This window comes from Macaca fascicularis, chromosome 11 (genome assembly GCF_037993035.2).
Source record: "Macaca fascicularis isolate 582-1 chromosome 11, T2T-MFA8v1.1".
Lineage (NCBI taxonomy): Eukaryota > Metazoa > Chordata > Mammalia > Primates > Cercopithecidae > Macaca > Macaca fascicularis.
The window spans coordinates 119844978-119862084 of NC_088385.1; the positions used below are offsets into that span (position 1 = coordinate 119844978).

A 17107-nucleotide genomic window follows, 5' to 3' on the forward strand; every position below is an offset into this window, starting at 1 on the left:
AGAACTGCAGGACACAAGAGTGAACCTTAATGTAAACCTTAATGTAAATGGACTTTTGTTAATTATGATGTATTAATATCAATTCATCAATTGTAACAAATGTATCACACACTGTTAATAATAGAGGAACTTATTGGCAGAAGGAGAGAGCTCTTACGGAACTCTCTGCACATTCAGCTCAATTTTTCTGTAAGCCTAAAACTGCTGTGAAAAACAAAATCCAACCTGGGCAACATACCAAGACCTTATCTCTACAAGAAATAAAAAATGAGCTGGGTGCAGTAACGCATGCCTGTAGTCCCAGGTATTCAGGAGGCTGAGGCAGGAGGATCGCTTGAATCCAGGAGGTTGAGGTTGCAGTGAGTCATGATCATGCCCCTGCACTCCAGCCTGGGTAACAAAGCAAGATCCTGTCTCCAAAAGATAATAAAGTAAAAAATCTACTAATTGAAAGGGAAAAAAGCATAGTATAATACCATTCTTAAGAAAAAGAAAAGAGACCTCTGTTTGTGTGTGTGTTAACATAAAAAAAAATCTGGAAAGCTCTATATCAAAATGTTTATAGAGGCAATTTTGTAGTTTTAGAATCATAGATAATCTTTCCACTTCCTGATTTCTCTGACTTTTTTCTTTTTGCAATGGGCATGAATTGCTGGAAAATACCACAGACAACTGTGAAATGATTTCATCAACAACAAAGAAAAGATAAAGAAGGAAACACAAAATCTGTTAAATATGATTTATGTTGGCTGGGGGTTAAAATGCATTTCCAGAATAGAGTTCAGAGAAAGGCTGGGCTGCTAGTTGCTGGTTTAAGGACAAAGGGTAAGTTTCAGGAAGCAGAAAGCAAGCAGATGAAATTCAGCACTGGAATCAGGGGAGTGTCTGATTTGCAAAAGGAAAATGAAAAGACGGCTCCTCCCTTCCGAGCAAACGAAACCAACAGCAGCCCAGGCTCAGTCAGCAGAAGAGATAAAAGTGAACAGGTCTGGGAGCCAGTTCTGTTGCCACTGTCTCTCCTGTCGATGATGGATCTCAGAAAAACCCCAGCCAAATCTCTGGACAAGTTCATTGAAGACTATCTCTTGCCAGACACGCATTTTCGCATGCAAATCAACCATGCCATTGACATCATCTGTGGGTTCCTGAAGGAAAGGTGCTTCCGAGGTAGCTCCTACCCTGTATGTGTGTCCAAGGTGGTAAAGGTGAGTCCAGGCCTGCCTGGCCAGGGGAGGGGTGGCTGAACGCACAAGCGTTGAGATTGAGAATGAGAGAGAGAAAGAAAAGAGAGAGAGAGAAAGAAAAGAGAGAGAGAGAGAGAGAAACCTAGAACCCAGGGTGCAAATGTGAGTACAGACAGCTGAGATCTTCTGGGCTGGTGGTTTCTTACTTATCCACACAGTATGATAAAATAGATTCTGGGGTGAAATGCTACATCCCTATTATTAACAAGTGACCCTCCCCCCAACCTTCCCATTAAAGTTTATGAACCACTGTCCTAGGCCATGACCATTTCAGAAAAAGGGAAACTGAAGCCCAGCTCTGGTAAACCACTGGCTAATTAGTGGCCAGGCTAGGGGCTCACCATTTCTGCAGTGAAGAATCATATGTTTTGAAAACAAATAGCATCTGCTGGCTGCAAGACCTTGAGCGAGTCACTTAACTGCTCTGTGTCCCAGTTTCCTCAGCCATAATCCCCCATACTGTTGCAGTCTTGCCAATGCACCTTAATGTAGCAGCTTCTCATTGTCTGAATTAGTACCCAAGGTTCTTTGTCCTGCGTCCAAGAAAATTAAGGAACATGGACACAAAGGTGAGCTTGGAGCAAAAGTTCAGTAAGCAAAAGAAGAAAGCTCTCTCTGCTGTGGAGAGGGAAGTCTGAGTGGATTGCCGGATCGCAGATGAATGCAAAAAACTTTTACAAGAAACTGCTCTCTTCCCTGTAACTGTTTGAGAAACTTGTTGTCAGTAAAGCTGTGCAACTCCCCTTACCTTATGCAGCTGTGGGTATGTCTCTAGGCAAGCACAAAGCGTCGCTTCTCTTGTACGTATGACTGTGGCTTTGTTTCAGATAAGCCCCACTTCCTGCGCCAGTTTCAGGCAGGCCACTCCTCCAGGGCCCAGCCTTGACCGTTTACCTAACTGATTTTTCCTCCTCTTCCCCTCAACACCTCACAGGGCCGTGCAGATTAAGTGAAATAGTAAGTGTGAACCACCCAGCATAAGCTAGTCTTGGGCATAGTAAAGGACAATGGGAAAAGAACACAGATCCTGGAAGAAGGCCCCCAGGTTTGAACTGTATCTGCCACCTATTAGCTGGGCGATGGGGCTGATATATTATCTCACTGATCATCCATTTCCCATCTGTAAAATGGGGACTAATGATAATGGCACCCAAATCATAGCATCATTGCGAGCATCATAGGAGTTTAAGATATGCGACGCCTTCAGGACAGTGGCTAATGCTCCATAATGTTAATGATTGCTCCTGTCATTTTATTTAGGGAGGTTTGCCTCACTAAGCGTCAGTTATTATTCTTGTTGTCTTTTTCAGGGTGGCTCCTCTGGCAAAGGCACCTCCCTCAGAGGCCGATCTGACGCTGACCTGGTTGTCTTCCTCAGTCCTCTCACGACTTTTCAGGATCAGTTAAATCGCCGGGGAGAGTTCATCCGGGAAATTAGGAAACAGCTGGAAGCCTGTCAAAGAGAGAGAGCATTTTCCGTTAAGTTTGAGGTCCAGGCTCCACGCTGGGACAATCCCCGCGCGCTCAGCTTCGTGCTGAGTTCGCCCCAGCTTGGGGAGGGGGTGGAATTCGATGTGCTGCCTGCCTTTGATGCCCTGGGTGAGAGCTCCCAGCTTCTTTTTCTCCCTCTTCCCATTTCTGAGCAGAAATCTCCCACAGCTTGAGAGCTTTTTGCCCCAACAGGGCATCCCTCTAAAGCAGGGTGGGAGGAGACCTTAGGATCTCTTCCAGGGCAAGAATGAATATGGTCATGATCTATCACAGGAGAGACACTAAACAGCAAATTGGCATAATGTGAGGACAAAGACGTTTCTTACAGAACATCTGCAAGGCTTACTGTTCTGTTTATGGCAAAATGTGTGAATTTTATCTTTCTAAAATCAGGCAGCAAAGATGTGGCTTAAAGTTCATGTTACTTTCATCTTTGTCCCAACATGAGATCTCATCAAACGTATGCAGCATGTTGGGAGATAGATATTTATAATCTGCAGGAACATTCGGACAGGAAGTGTAACCTCTCAGAGGCTCCCTCGCCACATCAGGAGAATTGGTAAAACCACACTGCCTATATCATATCATTATTTTAACTGATAAATGATCATCTACATTCAGCTCTGATGAGTAATAGGTGTTCAAAAATAGGAACTTCCAGCCAAGTGTGGTGGCTCATGCTTGTAATTCCAACACTTTGGGAGATTGAGGCGGGAGGGTCGCTTGACCCCAGGAGCTCAAGACCAGCCTGGGCAACAAAGTGAAACCTCATCTCTACTAAAAATTTTAAAACATTAGCCAAGTGTGGTGGTACATGCCTGTGGTCACAGCTATTCAGGACGCTGAGACTGAACGATCACATGAGGACAGCCAAGGGTTCAAGGTGTCAGTGAGCCACGAATATGCCACTGCACTCCATCCTGGGCACAGAGCAAGAGCAAGACCCTGTCTCAATCAGTCAATCAATCAAAACTATGAATTTCCCAGCTGTATATGAAGGCGCCTCAGAACACCACAGTGAACTCAGAGAGGGACACGGAATAGTTCAGATTTTAATTTGTTGAGGGAAATGCAATGACGTCTGTCACAAGCCAAACAAACAGCTACTATTAAATTGTTTGAACTTACTGATTAGTGGCTACTAATTAATAGTTGGTCATTAAACAATAATTAGTGATTAATTATCAAGTAATTAGTACTTAATTAAAGGTACTGTCACAGTTTCCTTTAGTCCTAGGGCAGCCATAAAAATAAAAGGCTGACACTCCAAAGACACCAGGGTGTGAGAAAGTTTTGGATTCTCTCATTTGTGCCATTTCCTGTTTTGGGGGCTAGAGTACAACGGTTGTAAAAGACAAGAGGGAGAAGGCTGGTCACAGTGGTTCACACCTGTAATCTCAGCACTTTGGGAGGCCAAAGTAGGGGGATCACTTGAGGTCAGGAGTTCAAGACCAGCCTGGCCAACATGGTGAAATCTCATCTCTACTAAAAATACAAAAATTAGCTGGGCATGGTGGTGCGCGCCTGTAATCGTAGCTACTTGGGAGGCTGAGGCAGGAGAATTGCTTGAACCCAAGAGATGGAGGCTGCAATGAGCCAAGATCATGCCATTGCACTCCAGCCTGGGCAACACAGCGAAACTCCATCTTGGAAAAAAAAAAAAACCATGAAGTAGGGTGAAACAATAGACAGCCATGGGGGCTAGGGGGCTTTTTTAGACAGGATCCGGAGGGAGGGTCCCTGAGCCTGAGTGATGAGAAGGAGTGAGCCTTGGGAAGATCTGGAGGTTCTGGGAAGAGGAACGGCAAGTACAGAGGCCCTGCAGCAGCAGTGACTGTGGCACATTTGAAGAAGAGAGAAAAAGTCAGAGAAGTAGAAAGTGGGCAAAGGAAGCAAGAGAGGAGGTGAGGTGAGAGAGGTTCCAGAGACCAGATCACACTAGACATCATTGGCCACCATAAGGACTCTGGGTTTTAAAAGTCTAGATGTTGTGGGATGCAGGAAGCAGCGTGATCAGATTTTAAAAGTTCTCTCTAGGTGCCAGGTTGAGAATGGGCTGTGGGGGAACCTGTAAAGAGGTGGCTGCCATAGTTCCAGCGAGTGATGTGGTGGCTTGGATGGGGTGATGGCAATGGAGAGGGCAGGAGGGAGGATCGGGAATGGACCTCAGGCTTCCCAGTCCTGGGTTTGTTGCACTTTCCAATCAAATCCCATGGCAAGGGGGATTGTCCCCTCAGAGTGACTGAAGGAACTTCTGAGAAGAGCTGACACCTAAATTGTGGGTTTTGCCCGAACAGGTCAGTTGACTGACGGCTATAAACCTGACCCCCAAATCTATGTCGAGCTCATCAAGGAGTGCGTCTCCCTGCAGAAAGAGGGCGAGTTCTCCACCTGCTTCACAGAACTACAGAGAAACTTCCTGAAGCAGCGCCCCACCAAGCTCAAGAGCCTCATCCGCCTAGTCAAGCACTGGTACCAAAATGTATGGCCCTCCTACCAGGCCTGGCGGGTCCTGTCTCAACTGGGAGCAGAGCAGGGGTTGGAGGAGCAGAGAAAGAAGGGAGTGAAGGAAAGAGGAGGGGGAGTGGTGGAGGGAAACAGAGGGAGGGAAAGAGGAGAGAAAGGAAAAAGAGGTGGAGAGGGTAGAGGGAGGAGGCTGCAACAGAAGGGAGAATGAAAGGGAAGGAAGAGAGGAAGGAAGGGATTTTGGTGTTCTGTTCACTGCTATATCCCCAGAACTTAAAACAGCCTGGTGCATAATAGGTGTAAATAATTGTTGAATAAATGAATCAATGCTACACACACACACACACACACACACACAGAGAGAGAGAGAGAGAGAGAGAGAGGCAAAGAGAGAGAGAGAGTCAACCACACTCTTCAGAAGGTGGATAAGTTAAAACAAGAGTTTCAAACAAATATATGTTCAGATGCTCTTTCCTCCCACTTACTGGCTAGCTGGCCTTAAGTAAGCAACTTAACCTTTCTGTTATTTCTGCTTTCTCATCTGCAATGAGTAGCATGCCACAGCTACAGTAACATGGCATATAGTCGGTCCTGATTAATGTGGCATCTTTTAGCCACCACAAGAGTACACATAATAAAAACTAACATGTATTATGTGCTTAGCTTATCTATGTTTTGCAGATGTGATACAATTTTCTGTTCACTTTTAAATGCCTTGCATCTTAGTCAACTTTAGCAGTGATTCTGTAAGTTAGATAAGGTTAGGCATTATTATGAAACCCATTTTACAACAAGAGAAACTCCTTGGGTCACATGGCTTATTCGGCCAATAAGTAGCAGAAGTAAAATTTGAATTTGGCTGGGCATGGTAGCTCACACCAGTAATCCCAGCACTTTGGGAGGCCAAGGCAGGTGGATTGCTTGAGCCCAGGAGTTCAAGACTAGCCTGAGCAACATGGCAAAACCTTGTCTCTACAAAATAAACTAAAAATTTAGCCAGATGTGATGGTGAGCACCTGCAGTCCCAGCTACTGGGGAGGCTGAGGTGGGAGCATCGCTTGAGCCTGGGAGCAGGTGGTTACAGTAAGTCAAGACTGTGCTACTGCACTCCAGTCTGTATGACAGAGCAAGATCTTGCCTCAAACAAACAAACAAACAAAAACTCAAATTTCGGTCTACTGACTTAAGAGTTTGCCTGATAATAATAGGCATTCAATATATATTTCTTGAATGAATGAATGAATGAATGAATGAATGAATGAGTGAAAATAATCAGGGATACATTTTCCAATTTAAAAGTAACATCTCTAGGTAAAAAAAAGACAGTCATTTAGTTGCTAGACTTCTAAGTGTTTGCTGTTCCATGAATTTTAATCATGGAGCCTGAGCATTGTAGAACTTACAAAAGCAGTTCTTGACAAAAGCAGCACTGCCCCCAGGGACATATTGAAAATTAATGAGGGTGGTTTTGGTAACCGTGGTAATGGGAGGACATGGGTGCTACTTACATTTAGTGGAAAGAAGGCAGGAATACTAATTGCTGTACAATGATTACAAGAGTCCTGCACAGCCAAGGATTATCTTTTTCTTTCTTTCTTGATGCTTTTCTCCTTTAAAACAAGACAAGATTACAGTATTTTAACTCCACTAACCACCATCATCACCACCTCCAACTTGTATGCTACATTTCTTGTATATTTCAAGTCTCTTTATATTTTCAAGTGCCTCGAAGTATTATTATTGTTTTGCAGCCAAATGTTTAATTAATCTACTCACAGATTTACCACTTTCTTCACTATTCATTCTTTCTTACACCTCTAACATTCCATCTGGGGTAATTTTCCTAAATGACCATACATCCTTTGGGATTTCTTTTGATGATGGTCTATTGGTAGTAAACTCTCTCAGTTTTTGTCTGAAAATGTCATGCTTTTGCCTTCATTGTTGAAGGGTGCTTTTGCTGGGTGGTCATTTCAGTACATTAAATATATCATTCCATCTTCCACTGTCATCATTAAAAAGTCAGTTGCCAGTCTTTACTGCAGCTCTTTTGTAGGTAACCTATCTTATTCCTCTGGCTGCATGTAAAAGTTTTCTCTTTGTCTTTGATTTTGTTTAGCTTCAATCTGCTGTGTCGTAATGATGGGTTCCTATTATTTGTCCTGATAGGGATTCCTTTAAGAGTCCTGAATCTGTGGATAGATATCTTTAATCAGTTTTGAAACTTCTCAGCCATCCTTCTAAAAGATTGATTCTCCCTCATTCTCTCCTCACCTTCCGGAATTCCAATTAAATGTATGTTAGATCCTACTCTATCTTTCATATCTCTATATTCTCTTCTGTATTTTTCATCTTTTTGTCTATTTTTCCATGCTTTATTCTGAATAGTTTCTTCTAATCTACCTTCCAATTAATTAATTTTCTCTTTAGCTATATCTAATTTGCTGTGGCACTATTAATTACAGTTGCCATTTTTATCCTAAAATTTTTATTTCATATTTTTGTATCTACCATGTTACTTCTTATGGCTTTTAATTCCCTGCTAACTATTGAAAGTTCTTATTTTATCCTGTGAATATGATATTCCTACTTATTTTATTTTTAATTTTTATTATTTATCTTATGTTTTATTTGCACTTCTTTTCTGTGACATGAGCACACACAGATTCATGTGTATACATATATGGCTCTGATACGTGATACCTCTCCTTTCCTGTCCTTATTCAAACCGCTGATCACAGAGAGACAATTACGTTTTTTTAATTTTTCTATTTCAATAGGTTTTTGGGGGAACAGGTGGTGTTTGGTTACATGAATAAGTTCTTTAGTGGTGATTTCCGAGATTTTGGTACACCCATCGCCCAAACAGTGTGCATTGTACCCAATGTGTAATCTTTTAACTCTTGCCACACCCCACCCTTTCCCCCCAGTTCCCCAAGTCCCATGTATCATTCTTATGCCTTTGCTTCCTCATAGCTTAGCTCCCACATATGTGAGAACATACAATGTTTGGTTTTCCATTCCTGAGTTACTTACTTAAAATAGTAGTATCCAATTCCATCCAAGTTGCTGTGAATGCCATTATTTTGTTCCTTTTTATGGTTGAGTAGTATTCCATGGTGTGTGCATGTGTATGTGTGTGTTTAACATTTTCTTTATCCACTCATTGATTGATGGGCATTTGAGTTGGTTCCATATTTTTGCAATTGCAAATTGGGGTGTTATAAACATGTGTGTGCAAGTATCTTTTTTGTATAATGACTTCTTTTCCTCTCAGTGGATACCTACTATTGGGTTTGCTGGATCAAATGGTAGATCTACTTTTAGTTCTATAAGGAATCGCCACACTGTTTTCCATAGTGGTTGTATGAGTTTACATTCCCACCAATAGTGTAAAAGTGTTCCCTTTTCCCCACATCCAGACCAACATCTACTATTTTTTTATTTTTTATTATGACCACTCTTGCAGGAGCGAGGTGGTATCACACTGTGGTTTTGATTTGCATTTCCCTGATAATTAGGGATGTTGAGCATTTTTCCATATGCTTGTTCGTATTTGTATATCTTCGTTTGAGAATTCTCTGTTCATGTCCTTAGCCCACTTTTTGATGGGGTTGTTTGTTTTTTCCTTACTGATTCATCTGAGTTCTTTGTAGATTCTGGATATCAGTTGGATGTATAGATTGTGAAGATTTTCTCCCATTCTGTGGGCTGTCTGTTAACTCTGCTAATTATTTCTTTTGTTTTGCAGAAGCTTTTTAGTTCAATTAAGTCCCATCTATTTATCTTTGTTTTTGTTGCATTTGCTTTTGGGTTCTTTGTCATGAAGTCTTTGCCTAAGCCAATGTGTAGAAGGGTTTTTTGGATGTTATCTTCTAGAATCTTTATGGTTTCAGGTCTTAGATTTAAGTATTTGATTCATTTTGAGTTGATTTTTATATAAGGGCAGAGGTGAGGATTCAGTTTCATTCTTTTACATGCAACTTGCCAATTATCCCAGGATCATTTGTTGAATAGGGCGTCCTTTCCCCACTTTATGTTTTTGTTTGGTTTGTCGAAGATCAGTGGCTGTAAGTGTTTAGCTTTATTTCTGGGTTCTCTGTTCTGTTCCATTGGTCTATGTGACTATTTTTATACCAGTACCATGTTGTTTTGGTGACTATGGCCTTATAGTATAGTTTGAAGTCTAGTAATGTAATGCCTCCAGATTTGTTCTTTTTACTTAGCCTTGTTTTGGCTATGTGGGCTCTTTTTTGGTTCCATATGAATTTTAGGATTGTTTTTTCTAGTTCTGTGAAGAATGATGATGGTATTTTGATGGGAATTGCATTGAATTTGTAGATTGTTTTTGGCAGTATGGTCATTTTCATGATATTGATTCTACCCATTCATGAGCATGGGATGTGTTTCCATCTGTCTGTGTCGTCTATGAATTCCTTCAGCAATGTTTTGTAGTTTTCCTTGTAGGGTTCCTAGTTATTTTAAAGTCTGTATTCAGTCTTTCAATATTTAAAGTTTTGTAAGTTTATTACTATTTCTTTTTTCTGTTGGTCATAACTCTTAGTGTTTTGTTTCCTTTTGTGCCTGGTTGCATATGTGCTGGTCATTGTATTTGAAAATTATGTGTGAAAGAATTTCAGGTTTTGGATTATGTATACTCCTCCAGAAAGAACTTCATTTGCTTCTGTGCATTTCTTAGGAACATTGCAAGTCCTTCTTCTCAGTTAATTTTCATAGTATCCTTATAAGATAGGTGCTATTATGACCACTCACTTAGCATATGAAAATAATGAGTTCTGTGAGTCTAAGTCATCAACTTAGAATCGGACAATGGTGAAGCCAGGATTCAAACTCACATCAATAAGAATCCAGCACTCTTGACAAGGGGCCAGCACACTTTTTTAAAAAAAACAAAGGGCTAGATAGTAAATATTTTAGACTTTGTGGACTGCACAGCCTCTGTTGCAGCTACTTAACCCTGCCTTTGTAGCATGAATGCAGTCATAAACTATACATAAATGAATGAGCCGAGATTTGTTCCAAGGAAACTTTATAAAAACCGGTGGCAGGCTGGATTTGACCCATGAGAAATGGAGTTTACACAAAAGTTGAGCAAACCAATTTTTTTTCTGATTGTTTTTCCTCTTCTCAGTGTAAGAAGCAGCTTGGGAAGCTGCCACCTCAGTATGCCCTGGAGCTCCTGACAGTCTATGCTTGGGAGCAAGGGAGCATGGAAACAGATTTCAACACAGCCCAGGGATTTCGGACGGTCTTGGAATTAGTCATAAACTACCAGCAACTCTGCGTCTACTGGACAAAGTATTATGACTTTCAAAACCCCATTATTGGAAAGTACCTGAGCAGGCAGCTCAGGAAACCCAGGTATGCTATCCCCACGTGGCTTAGCTCCCCTATGTAAATGAACACCTGGACACAGGTACAGTGCCTTGGAAATGGAGAAGGTGGGAGGGCTCCCCACTTAGTGAGAATATCCTCTTGCCTGTCATTCGTACTGGGCATTTTACTACTGCCACCTGATTTAAACACCTACCTCAAACCCTGTGAGGCAGGCACTATCATTTTACAGGTGAGTAAACTGAGGTTCTGAGAGGTAAGGAGCTCGTCCGGCCCTTAACAGAAAATGAGTAAAATAGCTGGAATTTGAACTGAAATAAGAACAGCAGCAACAACAATGATAGTAATTGCTCCCAGGTATTGAAAGCTTGCTGTAAGACTAACACATGCTAATATAATAGTAAAAATTATTATCAATATTACTGACATGTATGTTATGTTGTAGTCACTGTGCTGAGCATTTCACATAACTGGGCTTTTTCTATCCTCACACCATAGCCTTTGAGATACGTATGTGGAACTATCTCCATTTTACAGATAAGAATCCTGAGGTTTAGAGAGTTCAAGTGACCTACTCAAGGGCACATCACTCATAAAGGGCAGAGGTGGGATTCAAACCCACATCTGTCAGGCGCAAGTGCAAGGCTCCTTCTCCTCATGCTCACGGCCCACTGGGGAACAGGGCACTGGGGACATACCCCAGGGAGCCCTTCCTCGTGCTCTGAGTCCCAGTCCATCCCAGGCTGCTATTTTGCTCTCCAAGGAGCATCTGGACTCCCTGGACTGAGCCCCAGCTTCTCACTTGTCCCTCTCTAAATGTTGCTCTGCAGGCCTGTGATTCTGGACCCGGCGGACCCTACAGGAAACCTGGGTGGTGGAGACACAAAGGGTTGGAGGCAGCTGGCACAAGAGGCTGAGGCCTGGCTGAATTACCCATGCTTTAAGAATTGGGATGGGTCCCCCGTGAGCTCCTGGATTCTGCTGGTGAGACCTCCTGCTTCCTCCCTGCCGTTCATCCCTGCCCCTCTCCACACAGCTTGAGACATATAGCTGGAGACCATTCTTTCCAAAGAACTTACCTCTTGCCAAGGCCATTTGTATTCATATAGTTCCAGGCTGTGCTCCATATTTAACAGTCATTTTGGTCACAATCGAGGGTTTCTGGAATCTTCACATCCCTTGTCCAGAGTTCATTCCCCTAAAAGTAATAATAATAATCTGTAGCACTATTTACTGACTGTCTGCTTCGGGCTCAGGTTCTGTCCTAAGCCTTTTAATATACACTATCTCTTTAAATATTCACAACAATCCCATGAGGCATGTTTTCTTTTTTTTAATTTTTATTATTTTAGGTTCAGATGGCACATGTGCCATTTGTTACACAGCTATATTGTGTAATGGTGGAATTTGGGCCTTTATTGATCCTGTCACCCAATTAGTGAACAGAGAACCCAAAAGGAGTTTTTTCAACCCTTCCCCTTCTTCCTCCCTCCTCCCTTTTGGAGTCTCTAGTGTCTATTGTTCCCATCTTTAGCAGATGTTAAGTATTTGGTTTTCTGTTTTTGGGTTAATTCACTTAGGATAATGGCCTCCAGCTGCACCCATGATTTCATTCTTTCTTATGGCTGCATAATATTCCATGGTGTAGATATACCACATTTTCTTTATCCAGTCCACACTGATGGGCACTTAAGTTGATTCCATGACTTTACTATTGTGAATAGCACTGCGATAAACATATGGGTGCAGGTGTCTTTTGATATAATGATTTCTTTTCCCTTGGGTAGATACTCAGTAGTGGAGTTGCTGAGTTGAATGGACATTCTGTTTTTAGTCATTTGAAAAGTCCCATGAGGTATGTTTTCTATCATTCCCATCTTACAGATGAGACAAAGGCTCAGAGAGGTGAGGTCACTTGCTCAAGGACATCACGAGTGGTAGAAATAGGATTCAAACTCAGTGGACTCTAAAGCCAGTGCTCATGTCACGGTGCTAAACAGCCAGCCTGGTCTCATCCTCACCTTTCATCTGACCAGTGGGAGACTCTGAGCAGCTGAGTGCCTTGGGCTAAATAGGGGCAAAGGACCCAGTCTTGGATCTTTCTACCCCCAAGCAGGAATCTGTCTGATTCCAGGGGATTGATGATGTTGCAGATGGCTAGGAATGGAATTTAGTGTGGATGGAATTTAGTGTGCAGGATGTTCTGGGGGAGAGCCACTGGAACCAGCACTCAGGGAAAGGAGGGGAAGAAAGGATAGGAAGAAAGAAAGAAAGAGCATAGGGAGAAGTGAACAGGGATGCAAAGCAAATGCCAGCTTCAGCCAACTTCAAGGACAGCCCTGGAGCTGGAATGGCCTTTAGAGCTGCCCCATGGCGACAGAAGTGGCCAGGCCTCTATACCCCTACATGGACCACTCACTGTGCCTGGGCACCTGGGAAAGGGCATGGCCTTGAGCAAAACGCTCTCTGCAGCTGAGGCAACCCCTAAACGGGCTGAGGGCTGAAGTCTGTCTGCTGCCCACCATCCCAGCAGCTGGGGTTTGTTAGTCTTTCCTCAAAGGGGGATCCAGATGGCATGTCACAGTGTCCACCTTAAATGCTCACTGAATCCAGCTGCAAGGTAGGAAGACTCCCTGATGAGATCATGTGTCTCACCCTTTCAGGCTGAAAGCGACAGTGAAGACGATGAGTCCTACGATCCCAGGATGTATCAGCAACATGGTTACATCCAAACATATGAGTGCCCTCATTTCTCTCATAGCCCCAGCATACTCCAGGCAGCATCCACTCCACAGGCAGAAGAGAACTGGACATGCACCATCCTCTGAATGCCAGTGCATCTTAGGGAAAAGGGCTCCAGTGTTATCTGGACCAGCCCCTTCGTTTCCAGGTGGGACGCTTGATCCAGAGAGGACAAAGGTCCTCAGTGAGCTGGTGTATAATCCAGGACAGAACCCAGGTCTCCTGACTCCTGGCCTTCTATGCCCTCTCTCCTATCATAGATAACATTCCCCACAGCCTCGCTTCATTCCACCTATTCTCTGAAAATATTCCCTGAGAGAGAACAGAGAGATTTAGATAAGAGAATGAAATTCCAGCCTTGACTTTCTTCTGTGAACCTGATGGGAGGGTTATGTCTAATGTATTATCAATAACAATAAAAATAAAGCAAATACCATTTATTGGGTGTTTATTAACTTCAAGGCACAGAGCCGCCAAGAAGTACAGATGCCTATCTGGGGGGGGGGGGGTGTGTGTGTGTGTGTGTGGGTGTTTGTGTGTGTGTGTGTGTATACATTGATTCAACAAGAAATATTTATTGAGCACTTACTATGTGCCAAGCATAGCTCTGGGCACTGGGAACATAGCAATGCACAAAAGCAGACAGAAATCCCTGTCCTCATGACCCTGCAGAGCCAAGGCTTCCAGAATTTTTTAAGTAAAAAAAAAAAAAAAAAAAAATCCGTGTCCTTATGGAGTTGACATTTGTGCAAAACATCTTAATATTAGATGGTTTTCCTATTACTAGTAATTCTGAAACAAGCATCCTTGATTTATCCTTTCTCCATATCTCTGAGAAAAATTCTAGAACCTCTCTATGTGACACAGCAGCCACTAGCCACATGTATCAAATGCTTAAAACATAGCTAGTCTAAATCTATGTGTGCTGTGAGTGCAAGATATATACTTGGTTACAAAGACTTAGTACAAATGAAAAGAAGGCCAAGTTCTTGCCAACTGATAATTTGTTTAATTGTGTGCTGAAATGACAATTTTTAAATATATTTGAGTTAAATCAAATGAGCTTCATCTCTTTCTTTTCCCTTTTTAATTGTGTTTACTAGAAAATGTGAAATCACACATGTGGCTTACATTATATTATGTATTTCTATTGGACAGCTCTGCCCTCCAAGGTAAATCACTGGATTAAAGATTCGACTATACTGACTTACATTGCCACATTGTTACACTGTCCTTGGGACCAAGAATCAGCATATCATTCATAATACTCTAAAATATAAAACTCTCATAAATACTCACAAAAGAACTTGAATGCTCTGATCACCTGAGTTGCTGGTCACTTGGGTAGCTGGCAAGCAGTCTTTGGTCTGTCCAGATTATATTCTTCCATTTAGTCCCCCAGCACCCCTGTGAGATGGGTTTTGCCCCTGTGAGATGGGTTTTGATGTTATTCTCATAATAGTAAGTGGAATAACTTGAGGTTCTAAGAGGTTGCGGTGCTTGCCCAGGATCGCCCAGCTGGTCAGGGGCAGAGTCTGAACTTGAACCCCTAATCCTTCTCTCTCTAAAGCTCATGTTCTTAATCACTGCAGTATGGTCTCAATGTGTCCTCATTCATTGAATTCCTATGTTTTTCTGCTCTGGCACCATGAGAACCAGAAGCACCAATGTCGAAGGGCAGTGAAAGATGAATGTCCCAGCTCAACCTGAGCACACATTTACCCTTCCTTGGTCTTTTTGTCCTATTTGTAGACTGGATTAGATGATGCCAGTCTACTGATTCAAATGTGAATCTCTTTCAGAAATACCCCCACAGAAACACCCAGAAATGATGTTTTACCAGCTATCTGGGCACCCTTAGCCCAGTCAAGTTGTCACATAAAATCAATCATCACACACTCCATGCCAATAGGCGAGTGTGGATATCCCAATATAATGGTTTCATTATATTTTACCATGTGGAAAATGCACTTATGTTGCCTTTTGAGAGTGTTTCATTTTATAGCAGTGCCACAACCAACAGTAGATTAATGGAATCAGTAATTAGTTGTTTGATCAAAGAGCCACATGGCCACATGATCAACCTTCCATCTACAACAGCACCCAGGAGTGCCCCAGGATTGTTTTTCAAAGGGCATAGACATTTTTGCTGCAAATGACATGGGCTTGCTCCAGAGTCCTGGAGGGGTCTGCGTTATAATTCTCTAATTAGATATTGCCGTAATCTCTGAATGACATCTTTTCCCATGACCAACACTTTGGACACCGTGTGGCCTGCCAGGCTGGTGTGGCCCAAGTAGAGGGGTGACTTACACTGAAGCCTATACCAGTTGCAGAGCCCTTTAGGATTTAATAAGAGGGTGCTAATTTCTGTACTTCCCTGGCTCTGAGATGTAATAGCGGTTTTGATTTACTATCCTGGCCAGGGAGGTGACATTTTCAAAGGTATCCCCATGACCTTCCTCACTGTGATAGCCCTCACTTAACACTCAAGCCAATGAGGGGTAGTGTCTTTTACCAAGCATGTCCTTTTTGAATATACATTCAGGGGACAGGGAAATGATCACCAGGTCGGTCCATAGACACAGTGGGCATATTACAAGCCTGACTTGGCCAGGGCTCCATTTTTCACTCTTAGCTCCTATATACCCCTACTCTGATGAGGACAGAATCTGATGATGCTTTGGGTTTTCATGCATCGTTATCAATGTTGATCCTCTGCTCAACAGTCTTAGAAATGTTGAGTGATTCCCCTTTTCCAGTGTTATCATCCTCTGAATAAATGGCTATAGGTCCTTTGGGGGAAACCATTATTATATATGCTATGGTGTCACAGGGTCCTTTCCCAAGGGGACTCTGCCTCCTGCTTAGGTTGTTTCCACTGGATTATTGTGAATAGTGCTGCAGTAAACATGGGAATGCAAGTTATCTTTTTGATATCCTGATTTCAATTCTTTTTGATAAATACTCAGAAGTGGTATTGCTGCAACATATGGTAGTTCAATTTTTTTCTTCTTTTTTTCAAGACAGAGTCTTGCTCTGTTGCCCAGGCTGGAGTGCAGTGATGCGATCTCAGCTCACTGCAAGCTCCACCTTCTGGGTTCACACCGTTCTCCTGCCTCAGGCTCCCAAGTAGCTGGGACTACAGGCACCCGCCACCGTGCCCGGCTAATTTTTTGTATTTTTTAGTAGAGACAGGGTTTCACTGTGTTGGCCAGGATGGTCCCAATCTCCCGACCTCATGATCTGCCCACCTCGGCTTCCCAAAGTGCTAGGATTACAGCTGTGAGTCACCGCGCCCGGCAGTAGTTCTATTTTCAATTTTTTGAGGAACCTCCATACTGTTTTTCACAGTGGCTCACCAACAGTGTGCAAGAGTTCCCATCTCTCTACATCCTCACACTTGTTATCTTTTGTTCATTTTTTTAAAAAATGATAGCCATCCTACCAGGGGTAAGGTGATACTGCATTGTGATTTTGATTTGCATTTCTCTGATAATTAGTGACATTGACTATCTTTTCATATACCTGTTATCCATTTGTATGTCTTCTTTGGAGAAAGATCTACTCCAATCCTTAGCCCATTTTTAAATCAGATTATTAATTTTTTTGATAGTGAGTTGTAGGAGTTCCTTACATATTGTGGAGATTAACCCTTATTAGATGTATGGTTTGTAAATATTATCTTCATTCCATAGATTGTCTTTGCAGCCCGTCGATTGTCTCCTTTGCTATGCAGAAGCTTTTTAGTCTGATGTAGTCCCAGTTGCCTATTTTTGCTTTTGCTGCCTGTGCTTTGTATACATGGC

The 17107-nt window shown here is 42.5% G+C and overlaps 1 protein-coding gene across 3 annotated transcripts; it reads left to right on the forward strand.

The window, feature by feature from the left end:
• The first annotated feature begins 958 nt into the window (after positions 1-958).
• On the forward strand, positions 959-13734 carry OAS1 (2'-5'-oligoadenylate synthetase 1). Of its 3 annotated transcripts, none has more exons than XM_065524846.2 (6): positions 959-1205; positions 2555-2843; positions 5033-5217; positions 10354-10583; positions 11387-11566; positions 13220-13734. In XM_065524846.2, the coding sequence occupies exons 1-6, from the start codon at positions 1026-1028 to the stop codon at positions 13560-13562; spliced, it is 1407 nt and encodes a 468-aa protein (XP_065380918.1). In that variant the 5' UTR covers positions 959-1025; the 3' UTR covers positions 13563-13734. The 3 variants fall into 3 exon arrangements, with proteins under 3 accessions (XP_065380918.1, XP_005572363.3, XP_065380919.1); XM_005572306.5 differs by having other exon boundaries at positions 11387-11540; XM_065524847.2 differs by having other exon boundaries at positions 5080-5240; positions 11387-11540.
• The last annotated feature ends 3373 nt before the right edge of the window (positions 13735-17107 follow it).

Coding starts and splice junctions, on each gene's coding strand:
- OAS1 (XM_065524846.2), top strand. CDS start 1,026: ATGATGGATCTCAGAAAAACCCCAGCCAAATCTCTGGACAAGTTCATT. Junction 1,206..2,554: donor GTGTGTCCAAGGTGGTAAAG/GTGAGTCCAGGC, acceptor TGTCTTTTTCAG/GGTGGCTCCTCTGGCAAAGG. Junction 11,567..13,219: donor CCTCCTGCTTCCTCCCTGCC/GTTCATCCCTGC, acceptor TCACCCTTTCAG/GCTGAAAGCGACAGTGAAGA.